This window comes from Elaeis guineensis, chromosome 7 (assembly GCF_000442705.2).
Source record: "Elaeis guineensis isolate ETL-2024a chromosome 7, EG11, whole genome shotgun sequence".
Classification (NCBI taxonomy): domain Eukaryota; kingdom Viridiplantae; phylum Streptophyta; class Magnoliopsida; order Arecales; family Arecaceae; genus Elaeis; species Elaeis guineensis.
In genome coordinates this window covers 513,033-537,142 of record NC_025999.2, presented here as the reverse complement: position 1 = coordinate 537,142, position 24,110 = coordinate 513,033, and the positions used below count along the sequence as shown (strand labels likewise).

Here is a 24,110-nt window from a genome sequence, read left to right as displayed (position 1 = left end):
ACATAAAAAATAAGACACAGAAAGAGGAACAAAAAGACTTGATTGGTGAGTTATACAGAAAGGAAATGTAATAAGACATAGAAAAGAAATAAGACACAGAAAATTAACACATAGAAAAGAAATGTAAATAAAAAACAGAAAGAGAATAAGACACAGAAAGATATGGTTGGTGAGTTGGCAAAGAAAGTCGCCCTTTGAAAAGGCGACTTTTTTCTGAGTAATATTTTCATAAATAGTTTGAGCTCGATATTATTTTGATAATTTTTTTAAAATTAATCATAAATAGATAAAAAATCTTTCTAAATACCCGCAAAGAATTGAGCCGCATTTATGGTAACAAGGAGGTGTTATACCCACCCCACTCACATGATAATCTTGCATCCAACCTACAGTTGTTGCAGCAGCTCAGAGATATAAAAAATTTTGATTAAATTGTCTAAACCATCCAATCCAAACTAAATCAAATATAATTGTTCGATGGTTTAACTGGTTTAATTCGATTGAATAAAATAAAAAAATCGATATTTCAATTTGACTATTAATTTGTTGATTTATATGATCCATTGAAACCGAACCAAACCAACAAACCAAAATTAAAATACTATCATTTTATATATTTATATATACATCTATATTATATATTTTATATATTTATGTATACACTTATGTTACATATATATATATATATATATATATATATATATATATATATATATATATATATATATATATATATATATATATATATTCAAAATTAAATTATGTACTTTATATAAATTAAAAATCTAAAATATTGATTTAATCCTATTTCAATCAAATTTAGATCAAATTGAACTTGATTATAAATAATAATAAAAAAATAAACAATAGAAATTAAATCGATCAGTCTGCTCAAACCAAAAAATCGTTCAAATACTTGAAAAAATTACATGAATAAACGAACCGATACAAATCGAATCAAAAAAATTAATTATATTTAATTAAATATTTAATTTTAAAAACTTCTTAAACTAAAATGTCTGTTTGATTTTAAAAAACCATTTAAAATCCAACCAGCCAAACCGTTTTCAACCCTTTCGAAGTTGAGCTCTGTTGTAGCCCGCGAGTCAAAGCCACTTCTCGCTACATGGAGCCGGAGAATTCGCTTGAGAATTGACTCAATTAAGGTGCACTTGGCAGGCTATTGGAGTCAGTATCAGAATAAAAATCATGACTAGAATCAAAATCTAAATAGAATTTAAATACCAAGTACGAATTGGATGTTGGAAAACTGAGACATCCCTATTCCCCCATCCAATTGGAATAAAAATGAAACCTTCCCTAACCAAGCAGCTGGAATAAGTCATACAATTCTATTGCTGTTCCACAAGCCAGCTCCTTCCAACCAAACAAGCCTCTGCATTGAAACAATCACTAAAAGCCTGCGGCCCTTCACATGCTAGTTGCCAATTGAACAGCAGATTTAGTTGGGATACAAGCTGGAAATGTAGTAACAATAGGCACCACCACCTCAACTACTACATGTACACAACTATATTCCTCAATTTTGAAATTTTTTCCATTTCAAAAGTAATATGCTACAAGAAGTGCCATTTATAATAACTGAATCGTCGAACTCCATATTCTTTAATAAGACAACATACAACGAATAAATATATGATTTCCAAACAGTATTTTACAATTTCATGGTTAAAGTGTCCCCCCGCTATCATAAGATGTTGACACTAAAGCATCAACAAAATCAAATCATTGGAAACAAGTTAGGATTGAACATTTCCAAAATTATGAGGAAATTTCAATAATGTTGACACAAACTTATATGTTTTATGAAAGCAATGTCATCCCTGCAGCTTTTTGCTGCTGTACCGCATTGATGAAAAGCATCACTCTGCCCACATTCAGGCAAAATGTGGATCTGCACCACCAATTCCATATGTCAGAGACTCGCCATATATTAGTGGATAAACCACCAGACGCATCAAAGCCAACACATAAACATGAATGCCATACAGACCATAAAAAGGATATGACCATTGCAACTTATGAAGCATTCATTTGGAAATGAGATTTTTTTTTTTTTGCATGTGTATGATAGAGAGAGAGAGGGAGAGGGGGAGGAGAGAGAGACTCTCAATTAGGGCCAGAAATTATAAGATACCCAGTGCATTTGGAAATATTTAAACAATATGGATGCTTGTCTATCTTTGTCAACAAGTAGCAAATATTTTAATTCCTCTCCATACTAATCCGTCCACTAAATTAGGTGGAATATCTTGTAAGCAAATATGTCAATTCCTCTCCATGCTGATCCATTCATTAAATTAGGTGGAATATCTTGTCATTCAAAGGATTCAGTTCAAGCATATCCTAGAGCTTCTCACCTAGGGCAACATCAATCACCACATCTAGCTACACCCTGTCACCTTTGCCTTTTCTCCAGGAAGAAGCGCTTTGAGAAGAAATATTTGTAGTGCAGCAGCTAACTGCTATTCTTGACTATGAATTACGTAACATAATAAATAATAATCTTAAAGTGTTAAATCATCAAAAGCTGCTAAATCCTCCATGATTCCTAAACAAATTAATCATAGTCTCAAATGTTGGTGTTGAACTTATTCTTTAAATTTATTGCATGCACATGCCTTCTTACTACCATACAATTTGACAACTATTTTATGCAAATCAATTCCCGAAATCAATGCTTGATCTCCAGATGAGCAGCTACAGTGTTTCAAGAATGGACAAATATAAAATGCACTCTATTCCTTTACTAGATGCTGCCATTTACTGCAAATGGTGGAAATAGGAGTATGATATTGCTCAGAGATAATATCAGTAGCGTTGAGAACTTCTGAAGAATTTAGTGTAAAAGCACAGCACCAACACACACACACACAGAACGAGAGAGAGCTATGACTTACAGCAGTCTCAGCACCAATCTACAGGTTCTGCCACTGCGTATCTTCTGCATACAACGAACAAGATTTGATGAGTGCTTCCTGGAATAACATTCTTCTACTTCAAAACTTTCACAGAACCATGAAATTGTTGAGAAGGAAAAGAAAAGGCCCGATAACTTGTATCTAACTTCTTGGAGGTACATGAACAAGGTGAATATGTTAAAAACTAAGCTGATGAGGTCCAAGGTTACGAAAATTAAATCATGTTCAAATAATTCCCAATTCAAGCAAGCCAAACACATATGGCATCATCTCCAGTTAGAACACAGGACCTTCATCCTGAAAGTTAAGCTTTACATTAAATGGCAAATATTAACCTGAACATGTACATGGAAACTGACTAGAATCTTTTGATAAAAAGGAATAAAATAGCAACATCTGCACCAAGCCAGTATACTATCATAAGGGAAAGACAGACATTTTTGATATCTTGACTACTTTCTTCTCTTGCCCTCTCTCAAGTGACCCAGAATACCATGTAATAAACATTTGGAACAGAACTTACATGCCATCCTGGTAAATGGGTTGAGCTAACTTTGCAAGAATAAGCCTCTGTCGGGCATCTGTCTGAGAGACCATGCATAAGCACACAATTTAATGGCAGCAGAAATGAAGGGAACAATACTTTTGAGACCAAGACAATGGATGGCTGGTTTGCTTATATTCTTTTTCAGATATTACCTGAAAGAAAAATAAATTGATGAGTGATAGTTGCAGCAAATAAACAAAAGCTAATCACAGAAACTTTATTAAATACCTCTACAGCCTATTTATAGCCTATCTCTTTCATCAAATGGCGATAGCTTCGCCCACGTATGATCCGTTGCCATAAATACAGTAAAAATTCTTGAAGGCTCAGTTGCATCCTTTGCTGAACAAGCCTAAGCACCAGCAACAGGAATTTGCCAATCAATGTAATGACAGAGTATATCAATGGATGGCAATAAACAAGTAAGCAACTCACCATCTGACAAGGCACCTCTGAATACCTCGAGATATTGGACGAATGAAAGATGGATCCCTCTGTGCATAGAGTAGACCAACCTAACCACAGACACGAAAATGTTAAATTACATGGAATGGTTAAGATGTACAGTTAGCGAAAAACAATTAGCAAATCAGGTTATGCAATTGATTAGACCCGCTACCTCCAGCATGGCAACTGCAGATGGATCATCCAGTATTTCAAGGCTATCATCACCTAGATAATTCACCTACGGGAGACAGCAGATAAAAATAATTGTTTCTATAACCAAAATTTAAGAGAAACATTAACAAATTCAGCTTGATGGCATGCTATAATGACTCTTTACTAGTGAATACTGTTTTCACACTAACAAGATGAAGAGGTCTCTTAATACACTTTCCTCTTATCTGAAAAAGGTTAAAATTATAATAAATCCCTGAAACTCAAAATTTTAGAATAAGGGAAGCTGCATATATACACCACTTACAGCCTAAGGCCTCTGAGTCACTACACATAATTTCACACATATGCCTCCTCTTAGCAGAAATCATCAGAGTACACCTTTACTACTTTGCAAAGATTTGGCAACAAAACAATCTCCAACGAGCCAATTAGATGGGAATTCCAGAATTTTGAGGTTTAAGGTAAGCAAATGACTCCTGTAGTATATACTTCACTGTCCCATAGAATGGCCTCGAAGGATTCCTCAGACAAACATCTATTTGCCTTCCATCTCCAGCACATCATACAAGACAAGGGAGAGGGAACGGAATGGGGCACTGAACCAATTGACTTTGAAGCAATGTCAACAGTAAGAACCAACTTGCATGCCACAGCTAAAATGTTTGGAAAAGACATCTATCAAAGGACAATGTTACAGAAAACCAAGGGACTACTTAAGCTGCTAGGCAGACAAGGAAAGGATGTCTGTGTCTGCAAACTCAAAGACTTCTACAAGCATGTGAAAATGAATAGCTAACAAAAGCATTTGGACAGCCACTGATGACAAAAGTTACAAATTTTCAATACCAGAAGTGTCTGTATTTCATGAAACACATGCTCACACTAGAAAGGGAGGTGAGCATCTCTCTGTGTAAACTCTTTTACATTCAATAAATTAGCTTGATCGCTATTTCCGAGGCCAAAGAATGAGCATCAAAATTGCATGTCTCTAGTTGTCATCACGCGCACACATACATCAACAGGATAAAACAGAAACAAATAATTCAAGGAAAAGTCCAGAGGCTCCACCTTTTGCCATAATTATTTATAAATTGTCTCATGGTGACTAGATATTGCACTATAAAATTTGATGCATGATGAGAAAACCTACCCCAAATTCAGCATTCACAAAAGATTGGACAAAGTCCATAAGTTGAACCTTTGCCCACTTCAAGGATGCAACGGGATCATCAGTACGAGGTGGATGCCTCCAAGGAGCACCAAAAAACAATCGAGTCTCTGGAATTTTCCTGGCACGTGCATCAGAGGAAAATTTTTGCAGGATAACTAATGCTGATTCCATGGCTGGGTTCACCACAGTCACCTAACAAAGCACAAGAAAAAATAAATAAAAATAGTTTTTTCTATGAATTTGTAGAATCAAGTAAACACAAAATCCATGGAGATTTTCTTTTACTAAGTTACAAAAATATCAAACTTTCCAAGTTACAGAAGCATAGAATAACAATATGACAATGGGAACAAAATGGAGCTATTTCGACAAGAACAAAAGAGGATCAAAAGGGTTTTAAGCCATTGCAGACACTTCAATTGTTGATTATTGCAGTAGTCATTGGGAAACTTCAAACTGCTAAATTAAATCACAAAGGTGAACGAAAATATATTTTTCTTTTATCTTTCTGAGAAAAAGGATGAAGGTCTATTTACAGATTTTTTAATTGATAAGCCACTGGGTGATGCACACACATATCTAAATTAGATCACAAAGACAGATAAAAATATATTTTTCTTTTATCCTTTTGAGAAAAATGTTGAAGTTCCATTTACAGGTTTTTAATCGATAAACCACTTGGTGACGCACAGACTTAACAAAATTGCTGCATCAACAGTTTCACAACCCAATTGAAGGAGAATTGAATATCAAACCTGAGTTCTACTCTTCTAAGACTTCAACATTCATCAACTAATAAGCTTTGAGATCTCATCTAAGGTATTAGAGATGACTGACTATCTAAAACATGGTTATCATGAAATCTATCGTAGGCTTCTGACAAGGGACCTTTGGCAGATAATCATCTCAAGTCCAACCATATATCAGAAAATGTTGTTCTCAACATAACACCAAATCATGCATGCGAATGTCAACTAGCTTTTCTCTCATATATACCATGGCACTCCTAGACACTCAATTATAAGGATGGACATTATAATTTTATAGAGGGTGATCTCAACAGCAATGACTAAGAAGCCCATGGGCAGTCCAGAAAAGATAAAAACTCTCTCTCTCTTGGTAAACTGGTGTTCTTCATGGCCATAAATTCTGAAGATGATTAGAGCATGGCACCTTAGGCCAAGAGATGGCCACCCTTTTATGGTTAATTTCTCAAAAAAATGTCTGTATCCTTACTAAACTTTCACGATGAGGTAGTTAATTTCCAAGAATACTATAGAGTAATAGCTCAAAAATATGCTGCCAAATTCAAAGACATGATGTCAACACTATATTTCAAAGATGTGATTTGGACATCCTACACCAAGTTAATCAGTTCATTTATATATGTTGACAAAAGAATGTCACGAAAAACAAATTATTCCTATAATATTTATGAACTGGGTTGAACATATTATTTGATTACTAACTAATGGTGATATATTAAAATTTTCTAGAAGAAAAATCATAAAATACTTTAGTTATATGGATCTGCCCATCAATAAGGCCTAAAGAAATTCGAGTCAGTATTATTGCATTGTGCCATAATATAGCTATTTTTCTCATAGCTAAGCTTCAAGGTGCCTACATCAATATATGCAAATAAATTTATTGCAATACATATTAGTTTACCTTTAATGGGATATGACATCGATACCTACTAAGTCACATAATGGGATATGACATCGATACCTACTAAGTCACATGCATCTACATAAGAACATCACAAAAAACAAGATGATCTATCAGACAAGATACTATCAAATTTATAGTAGGGTAAGTAATGCAAGGACTTCTCACCTGTAAATATGCCAAGTAGGCATCAACAATGTCCTCAAAACTGCTTCTGCTATTCTGCATGAGACTGTGAATAAGAAGGAAAGATTTTAGTCTATTGCAAGGTTGATTATACAATGTTGGTATCATACTGCTTACATGTTGGGAAAAGCAGTAGAATTACCATTTACCGGAAAAATAGAAATTTTGCTTGATAAATAATTCCTGCCAAAACAACATAGTTCATGGGATACCATGATCAAGCGTTAACTAACACTCTGGGGGCTGTCTGGATGCCCAGACAAGTTATCCAGGAAGAAGTCCCATGCAGATGCAAATATTTAAGAGAAAAGCCAGCAATGGTAGATTAAGATCAATGGAACAGGGGAATTGCATATCAAACAATTCTGAAACGTTAGGATCCTCTGTTCTTTTTAAAAAACGACTTTCATTATCCCATATTTTGAGGATTTCTAGATCAAAACTTTCTCTGATTAGGCAAAAGATGCTCTCTCTCATGCCAACTCCATGCTAGCTCATTCCCACGATCCACTTTAAATGGCATGTTCTCTTGAGGCATTCAAACAGGCTCTTAGTTATTGTGTAGTTTAAGTTGATAGAAATGCAGGCACAGACACTGCATTTCAGTTGGGCATAACTTTTTTTTTTTTTGTCATTTCTTCCCTTAAATATGTAATATTTTGTTTAAATTGGACTTTTTATCATTTCTGTGAAACAGAAATTTATTCAGAAAAACAGAAATGATGCCAGAGCCAGAAAAGAAAAATATATAAAACAACCTTGAAGTCCAGAACTAGCAATTACTTGAAATAATAAAACAGAGTCACAATTACATTAAAGTAATAAAATATAATGAACATATAACAAAGTGATGGCTATTGAAAGAAACTCAGATCTTGCATTTCATTCTATGCCTAGTTCTTGATCTTAAACTTTCGGTTCATAGAAGACAAAACATTCATCTTCCTTCTACAGTTATGTTGCTTGTATCTTGTATTTAGATTGAAAAAGAACACATAAAGCAACTAGTTTAAAAAAAGGTTTAAAAGAAGACATGCACATCTCAATTAGTTAGACAGCATAAGCAAAAGCAGACAAGTGACTTACTCCTGGTAATGGGTGCTTCCCTTAAGTGCATACAGTTCAGAAAGATGTCGTGGATTTGGGCCAAGAACTTCATCAATCACTTTCCACTATAAATTCAACAAGGACCATTTTAAAATCAAAGCATGGATATGGGTAACCAAGAACCAAATAAGGACTACTGCCTAGATAAAAAAGACTACTACTACCTCAGGCTCACTGAAGAAATCTGAAACCATGTGCAGCTTAGCTTCCTGAGGCCTCCATCCAAAGGTCTTTGGATCATGGATAAGTTAATATGCAAGTTAGAGGGGAAAAAACTATGGATGCAATGATTCGCTAAGATAATTAGTTGTACAGAAAGCCATTCCTTGTTTAATATAGCAAACAGAAAGCCAAGAAACAAGCCAGGAAAAGATACCTCACGTGAGATAAATATGTCTGGAAATCCAAAATCGATGAATGCTTGATAGGAATAGTAACTGAAAATTTAGAAGAAAGTTAAAGATACATGCCAGATAAAGATATAAACATTCAGATGCAATGAAAGAAAATGATCACTTCTTTGGAAGAGAATGAACAAAAAAATGTCACTGTTAACCAAAAAAAAAAATCATGAAAGAGGGTTAAAGCCTGCATTTGGGAAGGAATTATCATGCCATCGATCAGCCATACGCAAGAGTATGGACAGAAGGTTGATCTGCCATTCATATTAAATGGATAAACGGAAGGAGATCTTCAAAGCATCCTTGCATTCAGGACCTACTGGGTGTCAGAGATGGTCATGTAGAGCTTTTAGCAACTCAGACCCTGTGTGTGGGGAACATGTGGCTGATATTCTGCCAAACATAGTGTACACTAGGACACAAGATTTGTATAGAGTGTGGAATTATCTGGAGTCTGTGACATATAAGGTTCAGCAGATGGACAAGACTCAAGAATGCTATTTTTTGAGGATGTAACTGATGGGTTTACCCTTCCTTGCCTACCCAAAAAAAATGAAGGAAAAAAAAAAAAAATCTAACTGCAAAATGCAAATTCCGATGTTGCTTTCCTAGCATTAGACAAGGACTTGTCAATCTCACTATGAACAATTAACAGCCTAGAGTAGACTGTTAATCATGAAACTTGCACAGTTTAATCGAATGATAATGAACTCAACTGCATAAGGCCAAACTCAGATCCAGCAGGTCCTGTTAAAACAATCCAAATTGCTCTTGGGGGGAAAAAAGGGCTAAATAACAGTGTTAGGATGTTACCTATCTGATGTCACAAGAATGACGGGCAAGCATCCCTCATTCACACCAAGGGCTATCAATCTCCATATGAAGCTGTCGTGGTACATCGCGGCAGACACAGTTGAATCATCTTCTGTCGACGTGGCCTTTCGAAGCCCATCAATGTTGTTTATAACCAGCTTTGGCTGCACCCAGAGGGGTTAGGGTTTTGAAATCGGAAGTTTGGGAATTTTTTAGATCTTATTTCTTTGGGCAGCGCAGCAGACCTGGAAGAAGTCGACCTGTGCAGCCTCGGAAAGGATCTCGAGGAGAAGGCAGGGCCAAGCAGTGGCGGAGTTCGCGAGAGGCCTGGAGAAGCCTCCGGTGCGGTTGAGATGGCGCACCGCCTCCCTCCTCCACTCCTGATGCATCCCGATCACCTCCTTGGCCAGCCTTAGCGCCACCATCGCCTCCCTCACGTACGCCACCTCTTCCATTGAGTACCTCCTCCGGAGCGACCCTCCACCACCAGACGCCGCGACATCGATCTCCCCTGGGCCGATCCTCGCCGAGAACGCGAGAACGGCCTTGGCCCAGAGAGCGGCCGCGGACTCGTCCCGCCGGGAGGAGAGGCGAAGGCCAGGGCCGATGACGCGGCGGAGGGCGGCGTGTAGGCCGTGCCACCTGTCGAGGGCGGCGAAGACGTCCCGGCTGCCGATGGCACCGAGGTGGACCCCGCGGTCCACCAGGCTCTCCAGCTCGCGCTCCAGACTGGCACACAGGGGGCCGAGGGGCCGCGGCGGTGAGGAGGAGGAGGCGGACCACCAGGGGGTGGAGGTAGTGGCGGGATAGGAGGAGAGTGCCGAAGCGGCATCGTCGGAGGCGAAGTCGACGTAGGCGGAGAGGTGGGGGCCGTTGTTCCAGTCGGGGAGGAGGCGGTGGAGGAGAAGGGAGGTCTTGCCGACGCCGCGGGGCCCGTGGAGGAGGAGGATGGGCTTCGGCACGCGGTGGTGCTGCGCGTGATTGTTGAGCACGCTCTCCAGGATCGGCCGCGGGATGATCCGCCACGCCTTCACCGCCGCCGGACGCCCCATCCCAAGCACCCGGCTTCCTCCTCCAAAGGCCGCGAGGTGGCTACCCTTTTCTTTTTTTCTGATTAATTATTAGCATCGAGCTGCGTGGGGGAAGAGGAGGATACCAGATTCAGTGACCTAAGAGAGGCCCGATGGCCCGTCCCGCTGTTCACTGCTCAGTCTGCCTTGCCTTGCTGGGGTTGAGGGGTTTAGACTCTAGGGTTTTGGTTCGCGCCGAGCTTGCTTCTGAATCGCTCGTTTGTTTATCATCCAATGGCGATGATAGATGTCAAGCTGGGCCCAGTCTGCTTATTATTTTACTTTGTGATAGGCACTTGAGTCCACCATTTGTTGGCCTATGTATCGACTCCTCCGCTTTGTTGGCCTATTTATTTCGTCGCTGGTGCCGTGCGCCCTGGACAAGCGCTGCAACCATCGAGCTGGTATCGAGATTTCTCGTGCGCCCTGAAGTGACAGCGGTTTTGTACCCAAAAAAAAAAAAAAGAGTGACAGCGGTAATCTTCCAGCAGGTATCGAGATTTCTTTCTTGTCTCAGTTTTTTTTTTTTTTTTTTCCTCTCTCTTCCTTTTCTTTTTTTAGAAAAAAAAATAAACAGAAGACTTTTTATAAAAACAATCATCTTTTAGAAAAAAAAACAATCATCTTTTCCTTTAAGGAATTATATATACATATTCATCTTTTCTTTGTAAGAAAATCAATTATGTCTCGCCCTGCGTAATTACGTTTATATACCTCGTGCCGTTCTACTAGATTTCTTCCCTTTTTTCTTCTCTCCTTCTCATTCCCCTCTCTTGTCTATCTGTATGGGTTGGATCAGCTGCATCTCTTGCTGCTTGTTGCTGATCCATTCTCTTGGCATTGTTATATTGTAGTCTACTTTTCGCGCACCAGGTGTTTGTTATTTTGCTGCACTTATCTGTTCATAGAAAATGTAGCATCTTTGTTGGTCCCAAGTGCTGGCTTACGCACCCTTCTTGTAGCGTCACCAAAGTTTATAATTTTTTTTTTTTTTTTTTTTTTTTTTTTTTTTTTTTTTTTTTTTTTTTTTTTTTTTTTTTTTTTTTTTTTTTTTTTTTTTTTTTTTTTTTTTTTTTTTTTTTTTTTTTTTTTTTTTTTTTTTTTTTTTTTTTTTTTTTTTTTTTTTTTTTTTTTTTTTTTTCGTTTATAAATTATGCTTCATGTATTCACTTGGAGATGTTATCACGCGGTATACCACCAAAGAATTCTGGTACAGTGATACCTGCATTCTTTCGGTGAATTTTGATTGTGAATGTGCATGTATGTGGATTACAGTTTTCTTTTTCTGCGTCTCAGAGGCTTTTGTCTTGTACATGATCATCTAGTGATAAAAAATATATTGTTGCATCTCCAATGCATGTCCTGGCAATCTACCCATCTGAATAACAAACCCTAGAAGGCAATTTCTGGGACAAATTTTTCTCCACATTGGGGTTCTGATGGGTTTGGATAAAAATAATTGCATCTCTTTGATTTAGGGTTTTCACAAACCTGACAAAACCAGGACAAACTCCTCCTACTACCAATTGGAAGTGCATCTTCTCTCAAAAATTATTTCTAGAAAAAGGAAAAGAAAAAAAGGAAAATACAAAGAATATGAAAGCTCTTCTCTTCTGCCATTAGTCTCTCTTTTTTTTTTGGTAAAAAACGATGCATTCAAACAATGCTTGTGTGAATAGATCCAAGAGAGTCAAAAACACAAAATGTCCGGAGTGTCCCAAAGACCAATCCCACCCCTAACCAAAGGCAACCTCCCGAGCGCTCTGCTACATAGGCTATCACCCAGTCAGCTACAATGTTCGCCTCCGGAAAGACATGCCATTAGATCCCTTTCATTTCTTCATCATCCTATTCTTCCTTTATTTGACTCATTGTAATGAGCATTATGCTTCACATTGCAATCCATATTGTTCATGTTTATTGTTTGTGCATGCATGCATGTGTATATATGTTCTTTCTAAACGATTGCAGCCATGGAATGCTGAATCCCTGATTGTCGAAAATTCTCACTGTTATTTTTCATGTTTATGCTGATGTTTTGTCTTGTTCAGTGGTTTTCTTTTTTTTTTTTCTTTCTTCATCTTCTCTCTCTCCTTCTCCTTCTTCTTCTTCTTCTTCTTCTTCTTCTTCTTCTTCTTCTTTCTCAATCTTGTTCTGGTTGATAGTCCTGGTTATGACCTCTCTAGCTTCAGTCTGCAAGCTGACAGATTGATACCTCACTGTCATAATGCTCTCTTTATACTAACAATTACCGATGTTTAATGTAGCTTTATGGCAGAGGAAGGGGATGATATCTCTGCCCTGCTTTCTGAACCCAGTGGATCTGATGAGGTGATTGAGCTCTCTGATGCCATCTCTACGATGCTTTCTCTATCCACTAAATCGGATGACAAGGCAGAGGAGCTCTCACCGGAGGAGGCTGCTTGGGTGGACTCCTGTCTGGTATCCAATCCGGAACTCTCGGATGATAAATGGAGTGAACTGAGAGATGCGCTGCTTGACACCCTAAGTGCTTATCCGACATCTTATGAGACCCCCTCTGCTGCCAATGTCGATGGAACACCAGATGAGCTGAAAGAGAGCAAGGATGAATGCGCTTATACAGGTGAGGAGGCAGAACCAACGTTGATTCATGTCAAAGGGCATCACTTGGCTGGAGATATACAGAGAGATGGGGCTGCAGATGTGGAAGCTTCAGTGGATTTTCAAGAGAATATCGAGTCTCGGGAGAATATTTTCAAGGTCTGGGATCTCAAGACACAGTCTCCAGATGAGGAGGATGATGATGAGCTCATCAAACAGCTGAAGAAACTTCTCACAGGAGGCAGCCTGCAGGATCTGTCACAACCTCTAGATGATCCCAGCACAGCTCTGAGCCAAGAAAAGGTTGATGAACTTGTTGCCAGCATGGATGATTTGTCACTTGAGACATGCAATGAATCGAAGGTATGAGGTTTTGTTGGACCTTTACCTGTGTCTTAAAATGGGTGCAGATTTGGTTGGTTTGTTTTTAAATGACGTGGGAGGCTTCTAGTGTCTTATTAGAGTTGGCGCCTTAATGTCTTCGGTCCTTGCTTGTATATGCCCTCGCCACTGCTTTCTGATTTTAAAATCCTGGACATTAAGGAGGTTCGTCGTCCTTTAACCGTTGAGTGTATATGAAATGTTCCCTCGTGCATCCGAATCACCACATGAAGTCTTGTACAGTTGTACCCGAGACCCGTGCTGTCTGGATTCTCATGCATACATAGCTCACCGCTAGGGGCAGTCCTTGAAGCATCAAGAGTCAAGACTGGCTGAAGGCTTCAAGACGTACGCACCCCTTCTTGTCCTCATACTCGACATTCTTGGCCCGAATTAAAGCTCCGGTGTTTGCTGTCCCAAGATTTAAGTTGATACCCATTATAAGTAGCGATACACCAGTGCCGCTCCAATTTTCCTGGCTGGATGCTCTTTTTGTCCCCATCAATCAAACTCAAGAGATATGCATCAAGTCCTGCGCTTGAGGTGTGGATCATGAAACCTTGATCGAATCTCTGAGAGTGTGTGTGTGTGTGTGGCAATGGGTGGGCTTATGCCATGTTGAGTGTGTGTGGCAATGGGTGGGCTTATGCAATGTGGGATGCTCTGAGGGTCCTAGTGGTATAAATCAACCCTTCCCATATGCAGCACAACTTAACCATGGAAATGGTTATATCAAATATCCAAATGCTACCTGCCGTATGGAGAGAGCATTTATGGCTTCTAATGACATATCAACGGCTCTCCTATCCGTCACATTTCCAGCAAGGTTAATTTTGAAGAATCAAGTGAATGATGGCTCCCAAAAAAAGAAAATTATTTAGGAGGATGTATGATGATGAGTCACAGATTTTTTTTTCCGCCATCAATGAGCTTTTGAAGGCATTGACCTCGATAGAAAGAAGCTTTTAACTAGATCAACTTGATATTTTTGCAGTGTTTTTAAAGTTGCAATCATTCCTGAATAACTGAATATGATATGCAACATAGCATATAAAGTTCGTCATGTTCCGACTGCATGAAATCATGGTCAAGAGATTGTGAGAGAGCTACATTAGGAAGCGCATATGTATTAATTTTTTAATGGAACATAAGAGGGTTGCTCTTGACTCAAGATCACGAGTCAAGAATCATGGCAATCATCCTGCTCATGAAAAATATTTTTTACAAGTATACAAGGCATTCCAAACATGATATCCATACATCGTGATGAAATTAGTCTAAATAACTCAAAGTCAAAATTTAAGTAATTAATTAATCCAAGTGATAACCAAATTCAAAAGTCTTACATTAAATCAATCTCCACTAAAACTTCAAAAAATTAATAACAATATATTCAATCCAACTATATTGATACCATCAAATCTTGCTTCTAATATTACCCCTAAGCAACAACCAATTCCATAATTAAATATCTGAATTTAAAAGAGAAAGAGAGATAATGAGCTCGATAATTCAATAAATAATAAATATCTTAACTAGATATTTCAGATATTATCATAAGATATAATATTCAAAATCAAATGCTATGAATAAATATATGGATATATTTTATGCAAAATGATGCAAATCAAATCTTTCCAAATATTCAAATACATACACAATCATAAATCCAATTTGCAACAAATCACATATAACTTAACCGCCTTTGACCATGACTATATTTGCACTCTGTGGCAGGTCCAAAGCTCAATAGTAATTAGAGTATCAATACATAATCTCCATTAGTAGGATCCAAAGAATCAATATACGGCATCCATTGGCAATATCCAAAGAACCAATGTATAACCCCCACTGGTAAGATATAGAGGAATATAGATTGAGAGCTCAAATCTAATGCATATAAAAATACTTTGGTAAAGTAATATATATGTCATAATTGCAGTCAGCATATGCATGTTTCGTAATAAATCAATACATCATAAATTTTCAAAAAATCTCAGCATTTGCAAACACTCTCTATTCAAATATAATTTCAAAATCATATATAAATTAAAGAATAATTATTTATTTTTAAAATAAATTATGAAATATCTCGAAAAGATAATTCATTATTTACCTCACACGTACTCTAATAAATTCATATAATTTCATAATTTTTTTTTTTTAATCTTCAATTTATACTCACATCGCAGTATCCTACTATTGAACATCTTTTCATCAAGAAGACTATACATTTATATAGAATTGAGTTCACTAATTAAAAAGAATATAGATAATTAAGAATGACTTGATTTATAAGTAGTCATATCTAATGGTCTGCATCATCTAACTTCATTTGATCAATGATCATACTAAGATATAATAGTTTGATAGAGATCAAGGACAATCAAATCAATAGTATTCGACATGAGTCAAGACAGAGATCAGTCTGTCACCAAATGATTAGAAGTTAGTTCAATCAAATAATTTTATTTAATCAAGATCACTTAAGATATAGATCTGATGAAGACCAATAAAAACTATATTTCATGATGCTTAACAAAAGCTTAGATGATGCCGAGCTATCCATAAATATTATGATTCAAAGTCTCTCTATTAGATCAATTTAAATTCAAAGAAACAGGGCTTAAACCTTTCACTGGATTCATAAATCAAGTATAGAGAGAATGCCAAAAGGGAAAGAAATTAATAAGATAGAATAAAACTGTTTGGATGACGTTGTCCGGCATCTAACAACGTCATCCGATCAGTCTGATTAAGATTTATTTGATCATGGTTAGTCCAAGTCAGTAGAAATCAAAGGGTCCAAATTCCAATAGTTCAACAAAGGTCAAGATAGGGTCGGCACGCTACCAACTTGGTGACCATGGATTAAGGCCCTACTTCACTAGGTTCAATCAAATTGTTGAGATCACTTTATTAAATCCAACATCATAGAGAAAGAAAAATAGAGAGGGAGAGTAAAACTTTCTAGAGAGAGTGTATGTCAAGGAGAGAAACTGAAGAGAGAGAGGAGAGAAAAATTAGGGAAGAGAGAGGGGAGAGGGAAAAGAGAGTTTCTCTTCCTTCTCTTTTTTTTTGTTTCTTTCTTTTTTCTTTTCTTTTTCCCCTCTTTCTTTAACTTCACTTTTCTCCTCTTTGCCCGAAATAGGGGACTCGATGGGGTTTGTGGTCGACAGTGGTCGGGGCCATGGTGGGGTAGCCGATGGTTCTCTTCCCAGTGATCAATAGCGATGAAAAGCATCGAAAAATCAAAGGAAAGCAATGGAAAGAAAAAGGGGAAAGCATGGTTCGGCTTATTCCAAAAAAAATCCAACAATTGTCGATTAGAATCAAGACTCTAATGATTGTGGAAGAGGGAGGAGAGGGTGGATCAAATTTTGCCTGTCTCTTACTTAGTTTTCTAATGGTGATTGAGCTTAGATTCTGATGAGTATAAAGATGAACTTCCGGGAAGAAAAAGAGAAGAGAAAATCCCCAATGATCTTTGACAAGTTTTGAATTTTCTGGCATGGGATGGTGGGGGAAGGTCAAAGTCCCTAAATAGAGAGGAGGAGAGGCCAAATCTCCTTCAGAATCGACTTTCTTTCTGATAAGATCAAGTGGAAGAATACTCTCATCGGGAGTCTTCTTCATCATATTCTTTTTTTTCTTGCTTTAAAATTTATGCTAAATTTATTTTTGGGCTATTTCTTTTTTTGTTGTTGAATCAGACTCAGATTGTTTGGGCTTGGGTATTACAGGTTGTAATCCTCAAATATGAAAGCTCGATATATTTTTTAATAACAAATTAGTGAATACATGCCTACAAGCTTATATATATTAAAAAAGCTTACAATATGTATTAGTAAGCCATCTCCTGTATATCGTTTTGTCATGTACTATTTTTGGTGACCATCATATTCTGAAAATTAGGTCTTAATTTGTCTAGAGATATATATTGAGATATCGAATGAATATTTTGATAAGTGTATATCAATTGGCCATATACTATGTATCGATAAACACAGAAAACTATGTACTGATTTACTTGTAGGCCATGTATTAAGTCATTGATAGGTATATATTAAAAAAATTTATAATATGTATTAATAAACCATCAACTGTGTATCGTTTGGCAATATATTGACGGCTATCATATTTTAGAAATTATATATCGATTTATCTAGAGGTATGTATTGGAACGTCGGATAAATATTTTTCTACATATATCCATCGGCCATATAATGTGAACTAGTGAACATCATATTCAAAAAATTATGTATCAATCTATTTATAGTTATATATTGGATCGCTACTAGATGTGTATCAAAAAAGCTTAGAGTACGCATCAATAAACCATCAAGTATGTATCATTTGCTCATATATTGTGTACTAATGAGCGTCATATTCTAAAAATTATATATCGATTTATCTAGAGATGTATATTGAGATATTGGATAAATATTTTTTTAGCTATGTATCAATTGACTATATACTATATATTCATGCATCATATTTCAAAAACTATGTATCAATTTATCTGTGGGTATATATTGTCGTAGCCATGTGTATATCAAAAAAGCTTATAGTATATATCAGTAAGTGATCAAGTGTATATCATTTGGTTATGTATTATATATTGGCGAGCATCATATTTTTAGGAATCATGTATCAATTTATCTATAGCTGTGTATTGGGATTTCATATGAATATTTTGCGAGATATATATTAGTTGGCCATATACTATGTATTAGTGAATACTATATTCAGAAAACTATATATTAATTTATTTGTAGGTATGTATTGGATGTAATTATTAGTAAAAGGATCGATGTTTTTATATTTATAAGAGGAGAAAAAGACTTAGAGATCAGAAATAAGGAAGAAGAAAGTATGTGGACGGTCTCTCTCCGTAAATATTCTTCCTTCACGCATGATTTTTTTTTTTTTTTGAATTGATAAGGTGAATGGATTTTATTAATAAAAAAAATTTATTGTTATGTAATTTTTGGATTTATTCTTTAAGGCAAAAGAAAATGAAAATATGGCATAAAAATAATCCCACCTCATATGATTTACTGTGGTGTAATAGGGTTGGCAAAATTTGATCTGATTCGTCAATCCGACCCATATTCGACCTGCTATAAATAGATTTGGATTTAGGCTAAACGGATTTGGGTCATAAGTAGATCAATCCATTTAACCCGTTTAATAATTGGATCGGATTTGGATTTTAGATATTTGATCCGTTTAACTCGTTTAACCTGTTTAATATTCAGATCGAGTTGAGTTAAATAATCTATTTAATCTATTTAATCTATTTCTGACCTATTTAACCTGACATGTTTGATCTGTTTAATCCATTTAAGATCCGTTTAATCTGTTTAAAATCTGTTTAACCAGTTTCTGATCCATTTAATCCGATCTGTTTAACCTGTTTAATCTGTTCAATCTGTTTAATTCGTTTAATCTAATTTAATTTATTTAATAAATAAATTAAATAAAATAAAATAAATTATTTATTTAATAAATAAATTAGATTCAGATTAAAATTTATAATTTATTTAATAAATAAATTGAATTTGAATCGATGATTCTTCGATCTAATTTATATTGATCCGATCCGCTGACGTTCCGATTGGTCCGATTACCATCCCAGTGGTGTTTGTTCGGTTATTACCGCAGAAGTGGGCAGCGGCCCGAAGTCCTTTCTTATTACCAAAACCCCGACTCCACAGCAAGTCATCCGCTACCGTCTCCTCGTACCCCGGGTTTCTAAAATCTCTCTCCGCCGGCGATGTCTCTTGCGATGAATCCCTCCTCCATAACCTACAGGAGCTCTCTCGGTCGCGCCCTCTCCTCCTCCTCCTCTCCCAAATCCACTCCTCTCGCGATCGGCGGCTTCTTGATCCTCCTCCTGGTAAGCGTTCTGTCTCTACCCTACCCCACTGCGATCTTCTCTACCGCCTACAGCCTTTCTTCTGAAATCTTTCTGTGCTATCCCATCTGCTCCGGGGGAAAAGAAACAGAATTGGAGTTTTTGCTCGTGTTGTTTCTTTCTTTCTTTTTTCCTCCTGGTCAAGAACGACGAGGATTAGGTTCCGTCAGGGGTAATCGCCCCGGTAATTTGAGATTTCGTTGTAATCGGCTACTAATCCATATATACGCGCTTGTTATGCGAAGTGTTAGATTGTTTGTCCTCATTGATGTTATTCAGTTCCTAACAATCGCGGCGGAGGTGGATGCGGCTCCATTGGGGATTCGCAAAAGTGGGAAATCGTCAGTCTTTTCGTTGTTCAACCTTAAAGGGAAGAGTAAATTCTGGAGCGAAGATGTGATTCGTGGTGGTAAGATGCCGTACATCTCCTCCCTTTCATCAAAGAACAAAACAAGAGAAGATCCTTTTTTTGATAAACAGAGAAGGCATGCTTTAGATCTGCATATGCTTTTGTCTTAGCCTCGAAAAACACTGGTCCCCACAAAACTCTAACATAATGTGAAATCAAATTTTCTTTTTCTTTTTTTTTCTTTTTTCTTTTTTTCTGAGAAATCGCAAGATTACACTCCTGAAGTTGTATCTTGCCTCTTTTAGTTGAACAGTTAATCATGTTGTTTCTGCTGGATGACATGCTATAACATTTTCAGATTTTGATGATTTGGAAAGTTCGATATCTTCTGACTCCGGGAAAATGGCAGTGTTCAACTACACAAAGGCAGGTAATTACTTCCTGTAGTGCATCAGGGCTTTACTTGTTCTAAAGTATTGAATGATGTTGTATCCATGCCAATTTGCAAAGATTCAATTTTGTTTTTCTCTGCTTTTGAATGCCATTAAGAATATATAAGGATCAAAGTACGAGTATCCAGGCTGTGTAGCTGATAAGCAACAAGTAGCATACAGGAAGGCCTGCTTATAACTAAAATTTATCAGCTTAATGGGGTTCCAGAAGCAACCCCACCTCACTCCCACTTCAAAGCTACCACCAGTATACTCCACCCATGTTCTTCTCAGAAATGGAGTCTCATTCTTTGGTTGATTCCTGAAGATCGTATGACTTCCTTTCTTCTGCACCTTCCACTACACCACATTTGGTCTCAATTCCCTTTCATCTCTTTATCTCTTCACATTTACCACAGACAGCACCTCATAATTTGTTTCAATGACATTACATGTGGAAACTATTCCCAGGATAAACTTTAGAATGACCCTTTTTTAACAGTCAAGCATAGCACAAACTTCCTAATTATAAAACATAAGTAGAATAACTAGATATTTCTTGGAATCTGAGAACAAATTCCATTTTGGTGGAAATTCTCTGCTTTTGTTCAAAGTATTAATCATTGAAGTACTCCAAATGCTGAAACAGTTGTTGTAGTGCTTGGAAGGCAGTTATGGAAATCTATGATGCACCAAGTGAATGTAAGTCATTCTTTCACATGAATCTTATAATCAAGCATTGGAGATCACAATTATAACCATAGTGGTAAAAGAGGTGAGGAAATGTTTGATATGGTGTATAGGTACAATGATAGCCTATAGGTTGTGGACAAAATGCTTTCAATTAGTACCATAAAATGATGAAATAGAATCAATCAACATTCTATGATTCAAAATAAAAACTCAGTTAAGTTTGATTCGCATAAAAAAGAAAAATACCAATTAATTCATTGCATGAAACAAAATTACCATGCGGTGGTAGTGGATTCATTGATGAGTCAAAAAGAAAATTTTAGAAAACACTGCATATGTGATCTTTAATCACTAAAATGTATGAATTATGGGAATAGGAAGGACTCATTCATTTATGAACGAACATTACGAGTAAAAGGAGACCAAAAAATTCCATACGATTTCTATACACTAAAACATGAATCATTTTATGTTTTGGCAAGTATAACTATTAGTAATTATCTTGAAAAGGAATATATTATTGCTATACATAAAATTTTGATAGTTATTTTTTGAATCTATAGAAGGAACATTTACTTTTCATTTTTTAGTGGGGGCCATTGCACTCATGAGATGGCCTAGGTTCGCCGTCTTAGTGCCAGACCCTATGTTGGTACCATCCTATCGCATTGTTGGTAAATGGTATGGTACGAGATACCGAGGTGTACTAACTGTCAGTATGGTGCGGGATTAGTACTGGTTTGATACTGGTACGTATGGTATTGATTGGTATGACAAATCTTAGTCTATAAGTTGGTCATTATCATTGAGTGATTACATCAAATATCACATGAGTGATGTAAGAAGTCTGGAGTTTTGTAAAAATAAATGAGATTCAAATGCTCCCTTGATTTTTGTCAATGAGTGATTAGGTTAAATGTCATAATGAGTGGTGTGAGAAGTATGAAGTTCGATTGAAAGGGCAAATTTGTATTTGGTGGAAGATGGTCGAAGATTGACAGCAAAATAATGGTGAAAACTATTTAGTTTTGAGATGCAATGAAGTATAAATTACAGTGAAAATGCCTTCCATGTTCCATAACATATGAGCTGTTAACTAAATTAAGCCAATTTCTTAGTGATGGTTAATACACCGAATATGCAAAGTGTTGTAGATGATGATGATTGTCAAATTTGATCCACATGCCATTTCAGCATGTGTTGGATTTTCTATAGGTGCTAGTGCATGTGGATTTCAAAAATTTTTCTAAATTCAAAACACAGTGAAACATCAGATTAAAACAATTTAAATCTAAGCTTGCATTCATCATATGAAAGCACTTATGGATCTAGTTCATATGCTGAAATTAACATAAACTGATTTTAGCATGAATAAAGAAAAATCTGTGATCAATTCACATACCTGAATTGCTTTTTCTTTGTTTTAAACCTGTAATAGGGGCTGAATCCAATTCAATCCCTGGATCTGGGGTTGAGCAGGTTCTGAATCAGCAGCACAAGTGTCCTGCTTCTATGGATATCCACGGGGCCGATCTGGATAGGCTCCTCTTAATACAATTTACTTGAGCTCAAAGCCTGAATAGGCTTGAACCAAGCCTGAATAGAGATCAAACTTTGAATTCTTTTTGATCTTTCTTTTTTGATTCTTGAAGAAGTCAAGAATCTTTCTTGATCTCTCAACTAATTAAGAAGAACTACTATCAAGAAGCGGTTGTAACAAACTCCTAACAAACTTGAGAGGAAGAAAAAGAAATCAAAAGTCTTGGCGCTAACCCTTGACACCAAGGAAGAGGATGCTGCCCACCTCTCTCCTAGATTCAAGAGAGGATGCCTAGAGAGAGAGGGCGTGGGCTAGAGAGAGGAAGAGGATGGGAGGCGTTGGGCACAGTAAGGGTGGCGGCAAGGATGAGAGCAAGGTTGGCGGAATCGGTACCGATGGTCGGATCGGTCGGCGGTACGGTACGGTATGCCTCTGTTCCGTTCCGAACCGAGGCGAACCGACGAAGGAAAACACGGATGAATCGGGGAAGAAAAAGAGAGAAAGAGAGAGAAATAGAGAGAGAGAGGGAGGGAGGAAGAAAAAGAGGGAGGAGAATTCGCCGGAGGGCAGCCGTGACCGTCGGACGGCGGAAAGGGCTCCCGCGGCTCCGCGTGGGGAACAGGGGCGATCCGCCCCTGTTTCTCCGAGCTTTTTTTTAAAAAAGCCTTTTCAAAGTGAAGTCGGCAAAACCCATACTGACTTCATTTTGAAAAGGTTTTTTTAAAAAAAAGCTCCGAGAAACAGGGACGGATCGCCTCTGTTCCCCGCATGGAGCCGCGGGAGCTCTTTCCGTCGCCCGACGGCCACGGCTGCCCTTCGACGGCCCCTCCGGCGGATTTTTCTCCCTCTTTTTCTTCCTCCCTCCCTCTCTCTCTATTTCTCTCTCTTTTTCTCTTTTTCTTCTCCGGCACCGGCATGTGCCGTTTTGCATGCCGGAACTGTCTCGGTTCTTCGTAGGGACGGTTCGACATGTCCCGTACCGGACGGTTCAATCCGGTACGGTAATCTTTGGATGAGAGAATATGTGATATAAAGAGAGGAGGGCTAGAGTCTTTTAAATAGACAACATAAGGGTGTTCTAATCAAATTAGGATTCCTCCTCCTAATCATATTAGAAGTCCTAATTTAAAATCTCTTGGACCAATTAAAAGGGGTGCCACCCATCCTTAACCCACTCCCACACCCAATGCTAGGCGTCCCATCATATGGGACCCAATTAAATGCTCTCAAATCAGCCCATATGATTTCATAAATTCAGTTTAAGTGTTCTTGATCAAATCAAGATGAATAAAATCAAAAAATTCTTTCTTGATTTAATCCAAGCCATAAATTAAGCATTCAACTATTGGAGGCCATTGAATCAAATTCAATTAGGTTCAAATCAAGTGTAAGAATTGGTTAAAGCTTATCATTATAGCAAACCAATCACAAGAGAATTGGGTTCACCCAAGTGCTAGCAAGATTAATATGAATCTAATAGAATTTTTGTAAATCCATATAAATTGATACTTCATAAGTCCAATTTTAATCAATTCAAGTCTTTTTTCTTTAATGTGTGACCCCATAGGTTCAATTCTGTCTGGTAGTGAGACATACCACGATCTCTATCATAGGTATTACTAAAATCTCTTTCAATAGGTCGGAACAGTTTCATTCTAATTCGATAAGGATTATTGATCCAGAA

The 24,110-nt window shown here is 37.1% G+C and overlaps 3 protein-coding genes across 6 annotated transcripts in view; 2 read left to right on the top strand and 1 right to left on the bottom strand.

Moving 5' to 3' along the window:
• Positions 1 to 1,640: 1,640 nt before the first annotated feature.
• On the bottom strand, positions 1,641 to 10,717 carry LOC105049256 (uncharacterized). The gene is made up of 13 exons (XM_010928848.4): positions 9,705 to 10,717; positions 9,460 to 9,623; positions 8,622 to 8,682; positions 8,410 to 8,475; positions 8,225 to 8,310; positions 7,121 to 7,184; positions 5,261 to 5,473; positions 4,109 to 4,174; positions 3,925 to 4,004; positions 3,718 to 3,841; positions 3,466 to 3,641; positions 2,922 to 2,965; positions 1,641 to 1,915 (listed from the first exon to the last, which is right to left on the bottom strand). Exons 1-10 carry the CDS (start codon positions 10,509 to 10,511, stop codon positions 3,727 to 3,729), a joined length of 1,722 nt encoding a protein of 573 aa, XP_010927150.1. The 5' UTR covers positions 10,512 to 10,717; the 3' UTR covers positions 1,641 to 1,915; positions 2,922 to 2,965; positions 3,466 to 3,641; positions 3,718 to 3,726.
• Positions 10,718 to 10,877: 160 nt separating this feature from the next.
• On the top strand, positions 10,878 to 13,674 carry LOC105049254 (uncharacterized). Of its 2 annotated transcripts, none has more exons than XM_010928845.4 (2): positions 10,878 to 11,020; positions 12,797 to 13,674. In XM_010928845.4, the coding sequence occupies exon 2, from the start codon at positions 12,801 to 12,803 to the stop codon at positions 13,479 to 13,481; it is 681 nt and encodes a 226-aa protein (XP_010927147.1). In that variant the 5' UTR covers positions 10,878 to 11,020; positions 12,797 to 12,800; the 3' UTR covers positions 13,482 to 13,674. The 2 variants fall into 2 exon arrangements, with proteins under 2 accessions (XP_010927147.1, XP_010927149.1); XM_010928847.4 differs by lacking the exon at positions 10,878 to 11,020 and adding an exon at positions 11,268 to 11,402.
• Positions 13,675 to 19,175: 5,501 nt separating this feature from the next.
• LOC105049253 (uncharacterized) overlaps positions 19,176 to 24,110 on the top strand; it is a 47,248-nt gene continuing 42,313 nt past the window's right edge. For 2 of the 3 annotated variants that reach the window (XR_832775.4, XM_010928840.4), the window contains exons 1-3: positions 19,179 to 19,395; positions 19,693 to 19,822; positions 20,121 to 20,192. Coding sequence is in view for 2 of the 3 variants with exons in the window: in XM_010928840.4 (XP_010927142.2) it covers positions 19,273 to 19,395; positions 19,693 to 19,822; positions 20,121 to 20,192 (325 nt within the window). In the remaining variant the exon portion in view is untranslated. Of the gene's footprint in view, positions 19,396 to 19,692; positions 19,823 to 20,120; positions 20,193 to 24,110 lie in introns of all 3 variants that reach the window. The other variant, XM_073261321.1, reaches the window with a different exon arrangement.